Here is a 9883-nt window from a genome sequence, read left to right on the forward strand (position 1 = left end):
GTCCAACTCTTTGGCTACCCCATGGACTGTAGCCCTCCAGGCTCCTCTGTCTGTGGGATTTCCCAGGCAAGAATATTGGAGTGGGTTCCCATTTTCTCTTCCGGGGATCTTCCCAGCCCAGGGATCGAACCCAGGTTCCCTGCATTGCAGCAGGTTCTTTACCATCTGAGCCACCAGGGAAGACCTGCACCTCTGTTTACTGATCTTATAAAACAGGGATAATAAAACCGCCTTTGTTTCAAAGAGGAACCGATTTAATAATTACAAAGCGTTTAGAACAGAGCCTGGCATATACATTGTACTGTGTAAGTAAAGCAGTAGATTTCCAGGGTCCCCTCCACCTCGGGACTTTCTCAGGTCGCGGGAAGTGGTAGAACGGAAGCTGGGAGAATGGCCAAGTAGGTGGGTAGCCTCTGTAGCACTCACACATGCGCACTGAAGGTGCAAGGCTGTTCTGGCCTACAGTGCCTACTGTAGTGGGTAGCCTATTCCTTCTCCAGTGGACTCAGGAACCGGGGTTCCCTGCTCTGCAGGCGGATTCTTGACCAGCTGAGCTACCAGGGAAGCCCACAGCGCCTCGCAGGACCCTTCTAACCCAGGGCAGTTCAGTTCAGTTCAGTCGTGACCGACTCTGCGACCCGGGGGCCGCAGCCCGCCAGGCTTCTCTGAACTGAGCGGGTCCCACCTCGCGGAGCAGAGTCGCTCCATAGTTCGTTTCTTTGCGTGAAAGTCGGTTCAGCCAATAGTGAAAGGGCTGCGTTACCGAAAATGCCTCCCTTTGGCCCGCCCTCCAAGACCCATCCCCATTCAACAGCGGGCTTGAACGAGCGAGGACTACGTTACCCAGAATGCTTCCCTTGGGCAGCCCTCGCGGCCTTGCTCTCCAGCTCGACGCGCGGCTCAGCCAATGGTCGCTTCCGAGCGCCCGGGTCTGTGTTGCACGGATACTGGTCCTAGTTTCTGGACCGCCTAGACCTCCGTACCCACTGTCCCACTCCGGTTCCACCCCGCAGCACCGGCTCGCCGCGAGCTCCCCACGAGTCGCAGCGCTGTCGGTGAGTGCGGACGCAGGGTCCCCCCTCGGGCTTCTGTCCGCGGCGCTTGATGGAGCGTGGTTCGTGTTCGGCCTCGGTCCTAGCTGTCCCTCTTGCTGAAGGGACGAGACGGGAAAGCGGGTCGGCCAGGGAGTCCTGACCCTGTCAAGACACTGGAGGGAGAGGGGCTGTGGTGGGGCTCTTGGAGCCCCAAATCCGGGTTCAGCTTGGAATAGAATCTAAGCCCTCTTGGACAGGGAGGTCCCAGATTCTCATTACATTTTCAAGGGACCTCGTCCAAAAATGGCAAACTGTGAAAATGAAAACCCAGCCTCTCTAGAATTATGACCGCGTTCCATGCTCTGTGTTAAAGTAAACCCTTTTAAAACATCCTGTTTAGTCCTCTCAGCAATCTCCTCTTTCACTTGAAGAACTGAGGCCAGGAGATTAAGAAATTCTCCTGGGAATTATGGGGTTAGTAGTGAAGACAGGTTGATCTACTTTAACTGTTTCTTTTGCCAATAAGGGAGAGTTGGCCTTGGGGCCAGGGCAGGGGCTTATGGGCGCAGACGCTTATCCAGCCTCTGGAGGTGCTGCACCCCATATGAATTTAACTGTCTCTCCACAGAGCCCTGAAAACATCTTTCCCAGTGTCTGGCCAGAGGTGCAGGGAGAGACAGGCGTTATTTCCAGGCTGGAGAAAGGGCAAGGGCCGCCAGGAGCAATGGCGACCTCTCCCGGCCCCCAGCCTCTGGCCCCCCTGGAGCAGGATGAGGGTGACATCCTCGTCGTGAAGGTGGAGGATGACTACTGCTGGGAAGAGGAGCCGTCCCTGGAGGCGGAAGACCCCAGCCCTGAAACCTTCCGCCAGCTCTTCCGGCTGTTCTGCTACCAGGAGGTGGCGGGGCCTCGGGAGGCCCTGAGCCGCCTGTGGGAGCTCTGCTGCCGCTGGCTGCGGCCCGAGCTGCGCACCAAAGAGCAGATCCTGGAGCTGCTGGTGCTGGAGCAGTTCCTGACGGTGCTGCCGGGGGAGATCCAGGCCCGGGTGCGGGAGCAGCAGCCAGAGAGTGGTGAGGAGGCCGTGGTCCTCGTGGAAGGGCTGCAGCGGGAGCCCAGGAAGCAGAGGCCGCGGGTGAGGTGGGGGGCATTTGGGCCCTGAGGTGAGGATTCGGGGCCCTGCTCCTGAGGTCTGCATTTGGAGGTTCCATGGGCTCTGGGCTGACACTGAAGACGGTAGCTGCAGTTCCCCAGCCTTGGCTAGTGTGTGTGCATCTCTTGTTTAACCACTGTAGTCCCCGTTGCCCTTTCTGAGCTATATGGTTTGGTTCCTTAACCCCATCCCAACATACACAGGTTTTGATGGGAGAGAGGCTGGAGGCCTTTTAAGGCTGGACCTTGAGAGTTGAAAAGATTCCCAAAGAAGGAGGAGCCCTGGGAAGAAAGACCAGGTGCTGATGGGTGCCCTGGTTGGAGCCCCAGTCTCTCCAGGGCCGTACCATTCAATACAGTAGCTGCCATGTGTGGTTTTTCTTATAGTTAAATAAAATATAAAGTAAATTTATAGGTTGTATTTTACCACGTTCCAGAGGCTCAGTCATCACATGTGGCCAAGTGCTACTTGCTGGACAAGGATAGCACAGATATGGGACACTTCCATCATCATGGAACATTCTCCAGAAAGCACCACTCTTGAGCACTCTCCTCCTCCTCAGCAAATTTGGGGAGTATTGGGGAGTCTCTTACAAATCTCTTCTGCTTGGGTCAGATTGGTTCCTTCTGACTTGATACTTGGCAAACCGCAGGTCGCCTTTCTTCCCGTGGCAGTGCCATTGGCTGCACACTGCTGTTCTTTTGCATCTGTCAAAAGAGATCAGCACCCACCCCGCCACCAAAAAAACCCGACCACAAGGTGAGTCGAATGCAATAAGCAAATCCTGCCTTGAGATGGCCAACAGGAATCCAGGAGCCCTTCTCAGACCCCCGCCAGCCTGGGTGCTTGGGGTCCCTGGCACAGGCTTTCCTCTGCCACTGTGCACCGTCACCTCCGGGTGACAGAGCTGTGAAATGTTAAGCCTGGGACAGGGTCCCTGGCGCTGGTTTCACAGTTCCCCAGGGACGTCTCTTGTCCTTGGTACGGTTATGGAGGTCAGTGCACCCTGAGACCCAAGTTCATCTGATTCGCCTTCCCTAGAATTAGGAGGTAGATGGTTCCAGAGGGCCTGGAGATGACCTTAAGAAGTGGAACAAGTGCAGTAACCCAGACTTCCAAGATGAAAGCTGATTCGGGGCATTCCTGGCTCAGTCCTTTTGGGAACACTCACGGAGGGGAGGAAGGGTGAGAGTGTGATACGGTGTGATGGAGCGAGATGCAGAGTTTCAGGAGTGGAGCAGGCCTCCCCTTCCCCAGCTTGGAAGCCTGACCTCTTCCCGGGTCACTGGCCTTCTTCCTGGGGACTGGCTGAAGGGCGGCACGTGGATGGTTGCAGAGGCCATCAGACTGAACAAGGCGGCCCGGTGATGAGGCAGAGCCTGGGATCAGGGTGCCCACGATGAAGGGTGGGGCACCTGTGGACACCCCCGGCCTCCTGGGAGCTGGCGGGCACATGTCTGTCTGTTGTAGGATCCAGAGTTGCTCCCTAATGACACGCTGTCCCATGGGACAGAGGAGTGGTTCTCGAAACACCAGGTGGAAGCCCAGCCAGAGGAGCTGTCCCTGGGGGAAGGGGCTCAGCACTCCAGCCAGCCACCCCCAGCCCAGCTGAGCCACAGGCCAAGAGGAGGCCCCTCGCTCTGGCCAAACAGGGGTGAGTAGCTGCCCTTTTTGAGGAAAGTGGAGCCCTACACCCAGGAAGGGAAAGGGGAAGGACTGTGGCTGGTCAGACCTGCGTGCCTGTGGGATGGGCGGGCTCCCTGCAGGTGAGTGTCCATGAGGGGTGGCTGGACCTGTCCCGCCTTCGCTGCTGTGGCCACGGGTGGGTGACTCTGTACTCTCTCCCCAGGCCCCACAGCTTCACGGCATCAGGAGACAGCAGCCCTGGCCACATCCTTCCTTTCAGCCTGGTCCCAGGTGAACAACTTCCCACTCTGCAGCGTCCCCATGCATCCCATGCCCTTGTTACAGGCACGCTTCTCTCAAGTGGTCAGGTCTGTGGGTTTTCGAGGCGGACCCTCACCCCCTGCTCTCTGATGCCACCTGAGTATCAGGTGTGTGCTGGAGGATTCTGCGGTCCCAGTGGTAAGCTCGGGCAACCGCTTCAAACCAGCTGTATGCTAAAATCTCCTAGGATCAGGGTAAAATTAGAGAATTTTCCCCCAGACCTGGCCTGGAATCCTAATCTCCTTTGTTTGTTTCAATAACAGCTCTGTTGAGGTATAATTCACATACCATGCAATTCACCCATTTAAAGTATACAGTGTTTAGTATATTTACACAATCAAATTTTAGAGCATTTTAATCACCTCCCCAAAATACCCCCCACCCATTAGCAGTCACTCCCCATTTCTCTTAGCCCCTGGCAGCTGCCAGTCTTTCTGTCTCTGTGCATTTGCCTCTTCTGGATATTGTTTGCTTGGGTGTTAATTGTGCTCCCAGGTAACTCTGGTGCTAGACTTGGGTTCCACTCGCCTAGAGGCATCCTGAAGTCCCCAGGTCACCCCATTCGGGTCTTGGGGCTGGCTTGAGCTGAGGCAGGGCAGGCTAACTTGTGAACCCGAAAAGTGTTGGCTCCAGTGGGTGAGATCTCAGCAGACACAGCTGCTCCCTCCAGCACGTCTGTTCATGGTCCCTGGGCCTGTGGCACTGGCACGGAGCTAAGTGGTGACAGTGTCCTGAAAAGCAGGGTCCAGCCGTGCCTGAGCTGAGCTTTGGAGGAGCGGGTAGATAACAGCATGTGGAAAGGGAAAGGGTGGGAAGGGAAAAGCAGGGGAAGCAGGACCTTCCGTCATCACATGAGAGGAGGGGATGGGCGAGCCTGCCTGCAGGGGCAGGGGCATTGGCTCAGCGAGCTAAGTTCCCGCAGGTGCCAGTGGCCTTGGAGGACGTGGCTGTGTACCTGTCCCAGGAGGAGTGGGGCTGCCTGGACGTGGCTCAGCAGGACCACAACTGCGACGTGCTGCTGGAGGATGCAGGTGCCGTGGGGAGGCGCTGCCAGACGCCGTGCTGTGTCCCAAAGTGGGCGAGTCTCTGGGAGGGTGCCGCTTCCTTCGGGCTCATTGAGGGTGTGTGTTGGTCTCCAGGACCCAAGGCCCCTGGCCACCTCCCTGTTCAGGACTTTCCCTGGCTCCCACCACCTTTAGGAGCTGCTCTGACAGCTCTCAAACTTCAGTGGCCTGAAGAATCCCTGGGGAGGATGTGAACAGTAGGGACTCGTGCGCCCCCTGCCCAGGGGATGGCTGCGTGAGTCAGGGCTGCTCCCTGGCGAGTCTGCTAAGCAGCAGCTGCATGCAGCCTGCACTGCCAGGGCCACCAGGTGTCCTGCTGGCGCCCTGCCTGCACTGAGGGCAGTGTGGTGCTTGCCCTGTCTCAGGCAGGTGCCCAGAGCTGTCCTGGGGGCCTTCTTTTCCTCCTCCACCACACGGTTGTCCAGTGTCAGTTCAGCCTCTGTGCCACCCTCACCCCCTGTGGGCAGGGCTTCTCTTGGCCAGGCTCTGACTGTCCACGGCCTCTTCTCCCCACCCCATGCTGTCCCTTCTCAGCATGCCCTGCTGCTCTTGACATTGGTTCTCTTCCTGAGATGTTTTCTGAAGGACTTGAGACCCTGCCTTGCATGAGTTGGAGTTCTCCAGAGCGAAAGAACTATTAGGCTGCGTGTGTATGGAGAAATTTGTTTTAAGGAATTGGCTCTCATGATTGTGGTGGCTGGCAAGTCTGAAATTTGTACAGCAAGCCAGTTGGCTGGAAACCCAGGCAGGACTTCTAGGCTGCCGTCTGGAGGCAGAATTTCTTCTCCAGGAAGCCTCAAGTTTTGCTCTTAAGGCCTTCAGCTGATTTGGTGAGGCCCACCCTCAGTGTGGAGGGTAATCTGCTCCATTTGTAGTCATCTTGATTGTAGATATTAATTACGTCTACAAAATAATCTCCACAGCAACATCTAGACCGGAATTTAGGGAATTCTCTGGTGGCTAATGTGGTTAGGGCTCTGTGCTTTCACTGCCAAGAGTGTAAATTCAGTCCCTGGTTGGGGAACTAACATCCTGCAAGCCACATGGCCAGGAAAAAAAAAAAAGCCTGCTATATAACCAGACGGTGACACCATAGCCTGGCTGGGTTGGCACAGAAAATTAATGATCACATACTTTCATTTATATTCTCACTTTTTCCAAACTAAGTGTGTACACAACAAGTAGGGATGAAACTTGTCCATCGCCGAGAACACTGGCTTGCTGAGTGTGCAGCTTGCTGCCCCACCTCTCTGTGCCCTCTGTGCTGGGTCTGCCTCCTGCATGTGTTGTAACTCTTGGCCGTTTCCCCTCGGTTATGGTGAGACTCTGACACCTCGTGGCACCTGGTTTCCTTCCCAGAGCCAGGGAGAGCCGTGGGCCCTGTTTCCTCACTCACTTCCTCCTCTCTGAGCAGCCAGTCTACACAGAAGCAGAGCACCTCCCTCTCTGACTTTCAAGGCATTGAGCTTGTCCGCAGGTCCTCCTGACACCCCTTTGCCCTCATGAGGAGGAGGTTGTTGCAGTCCTGTGTTCCATCCCGGCCACACCCACATCCTCTCTTCTCTTTCCCCACGAGCAGGGCTCCCCACGCCCGGGCCCTATCTGACCGCCCTGCAGGGGCAAGGAGAAGGCCTGCGGGACCCAGCTCGAGCAGCCTCAGGGCCAAGGGAGGTCTCTGGTGGAGCCAGTTCAGGTAAGGCGTCTGCAAGGAGATGGCATCCCAGATGAAAATCTCCCTTCTCTTGGACTGAGACCTTGGTGACTGTGTCTGTGGGCTTCAAGCTCAAGGGCTTAGAGCAAGTGTTGGCAGGCTTTTTCCAAAAAGGGCCAGAAGTGAACAGGTTTTAGGGACCATGCAGTCTCTCTTGCCATCGATGCCTCAGCTCCACCGTCCTGGTGCAAAAGCAGCCACAGATGGTACAGAAAAACACAGGCGTGTGTGTGAAACTTCGCTTGCAAAGACAGACTGAGCCCCACCTGAAGGAAAGGCGAGGGGAGACGGGCTTTAGGGGCTCGAGAGGCACGCCCTCAGGGTCACAGGAAAGAGTCCTACCAGCTCAGCTGGGACAGTGTGCTGCGCACAGGTGCAATGGGGAGCCTGGTCCCAAGGAAGACATGAGGGGCCGAGAGTCACCCGGCCAGCAGAGCTTACTCTCCGGGGCCTGCACTGTGGGTGGAATTGCACAGTCATGTGGTCACTCAGTGTGACCGTCTGAGGAGCTGCCAGACTCAGTTCTCTGTAAAAGCTCTCCCCAAAGGCCAGGGCGGTGGTTCTGTCACGTCTCAGTTGTACGGACAAGGTGAACGTGAGCTTGAGCCCATGCTTGGCTTCCCTGATGAGCCAGTGTGGGAACAGGAGGGGCCCAGGTGGGGGTGGGGGAGTCGGATGTTACTTGAAGGGCCTATTCCTCCCCTGTTGAATCATGGGCTTCCGTGTCCTCAAGTGTGGATGGGACCGTCACAGCCCCACCTCAGGCCTTGAAGAGTTGCTGTGTGCTTCTGAGCGTCTGCCCGTGATTTTAGTTCCTGGAATCAAGCTCTGAGTGATGTGCGCCCGAGGAGGGTGTGGAGAGGGCACTTGAAGACCGCTCTGCATCATCCACCTCACATGGGCCGCCCTGCCCCTGCCCACCTTCTCCGAGCATCCCTGCCCCCCTCCGCTCCCAGTGGAGCCCTCAGCTGCTGTGCTCTCTTCTGTCTCAGAGCGTGGGAGCCATTTGGAGGATGGTGAGGACACTGGGGAGGACGCGTCGCTGAGCACAGCGTGGGCCCAGGCGCTCCAAGATCTGGGTCCGGGGCCCAGCCAGGCCAGACCCCAGCGGCCTCAGGACCCTCTTGGGGTCCGGAAGCCACACACATGCCACGAGTGTGGCAAGGCCTTCCGCAAGACGTCGCACCTGACCAAGCACCAGCGCACGCACACGGGCGAGCGGCCCTACCAGTGCCAGGTGTGCGGTAAGCGCTTCGGCGACCGGTCCAACTGCAGCACTCATCAGCGGGTGCACACGGGCGAGAAGCCCTACGCCTGCGCCGAGTGCGGCAAGCGCTTCAGCCAGAGCTCCAGCCTGGTCATCCACCGCAGGACGCACACGGGCGAGCGGCCCTACCAGTGCCAGCTGTGCGGGAAGCGCTTCAACAACAGCTCGCACTTCAGCGCACACCGCAGGACGCACACAGGCGAGAAGCCCCACACCTGCCCAGCCTGCGGCAGGGGCTTCCGCCGGGGCACCGACCTCCGCAAACACCAGCGCACACATGGCGGGGAGCAGCCGCTGCGCAGACCTCCAGGGCTCCAGGACACGCCCGGGCCTTGGGCCTGATCATTCGGGGAGCTGCAGGGTCGTTTCATTCCTGGAGTCAGCTCCCCATCTCCAGGCGTCTTCAGACTCTGTTCCTGTGGGCCCAGTGTGAGCAGGAAGCCGGGCCCTGCAGGTGGATCAGGGCCCGGGGCTACCACAAAGAACGCACACGGGGGAGCACTTAACGGCAGCGGGAATTCTCAGGTCAGGGGCCAGAGCCTGAAGTCAAGGTGCCTGTGGGATGCTCCTTCAGGAGGCTCAGGTGGGGTCTACCCCGCGCTCTCCTCCAGGCTTGTGGCCACAGGGCTCTGCCACCGCCTCCCCAGCCCCTTCTGCGTATCTCCACGTGTGCTCCTCTCTTGTAAGGACGCCGTCATTGGATTTAGGGCACACTTAGTCCAGAACGACCTCACCTTAGCTCGTTACATCTGCAAGGACCTGTTTCCAAGTGGAGTCCCGGCTGAGGCTCTGACTGTTGACTTGGGGGACACCCTTCAGCCCACTTTGGGGGAAGCCTTGGTGGCTGCGGCCACTTGCAGCTTAACGTGTCGCCGTCCTCCCAGGGTTGCTCTTTTCTTCCTGCAACCTCGCCGCGCTTGCCAGGTGTAGCCCGTGGGGGTTCTCCATTATCACAGTGGTTGGGGGTTCCCCTCGCAGATCCACGGCTGCTCTGTTGGATGGACGGATGGCGCGGGGATGCTTCCCTGAGACCCTTCCTTCTAACCTCCCCCGCCTGCCGGGAAGTCTGGGGGCTTCTCCAGGAGGTGCCAGGGCTGCCATTGTTCCAGCCCAGGTGGCCATGTCCCAGGATACAGGCTGGCCTTGGTTGCCCCGCTTTGTCTTTCTGATGTGGTCATGCCTCTGATCGGTTCCAATCTGTGGCCTCACGCATGGCCGCGTGGTGCAGTAAGAGGCCTTGTTTGCTGTCGTCACGAGTGACGTCGTGGGGCAGCTCTGAAATCACTGGGTTTCAGGATGTTCCAACCGATCACTAGACATACTGTAATTTCTCCACGCACCCCACACACCCGGGGGTGTGAGCTGCTCTGCTCTGTTCCCTTAATAAACAGCGTCTGTCAGTCGTCCTGGCACCTGTGCTCTGTCCTGCGTATTCTCTGGAGACAGGCCACCCAGTTGAGGGATGGGTTCTCCATTCTGGGCCAGCTTGTGGGGCACGTAGTGTCGCCAACAGCCCACCCACCTGCCCCTCACAGACTCGCTTCTCATATCGCGTCTGCTGCTGGAGGTAGCTGCCCTCTCCCAGGCCTGAGAGCTGGGCCAATCCAGTGCCTGTTCCCTGACATTCTCTGTCCTGTAACAGGACTTCCCATTCTCCCGTTCTAGATGGAAACTGAGACCTGAGAGCTTGAAGCACCTTGTCCAAGGGGC

The 9883-nt window shown here is 57.8% G+C and overlaps 1 protein-coding gene across 1 annotated transcript; it reads left to right on the forward strand.

Moving 5' to 3' along the window:
* The first annotated feature begins 970 nt into the window (after positions 1-970).
* ZNF500 (zinc finger protein 500) lies at positions 971-9287 on the forward strand. Its single transcript, XM_068968068.1, has 6 exons — positions 971-1055; positions 1663-2166; positions 3655-3838; positions 4034-4101; positions 5054-5164; positions 7901-9287. The coding sequence occupies exons 2-6, from the start codon at positions 1759-1761 to the stop codon at positions 8513-8515; spliced, it is 1386 nt and encodes a 461-aa protein (XP_068824169.1). The 5' UTR covers positions 971-1055; positions 1663-1758; the 3' UTR covers positions 8516-9287.
* Positions 9288-9883: the final 596 nt, after the last annotated feature.

Source organism: Capricornis sumatraensis, chromosome 3 (assembly GCF_032405125.1).
Source record: "Capricornis sumatraensis isolate serow.1 chromosome 3, serow.2, whole genome shotgun sequence".
NCBI lineage: Eukaryota > Metazoa > Chordata > Mammalia > Artiodactyla > Bovidae > Capricornis > Capricornis sumatraensis.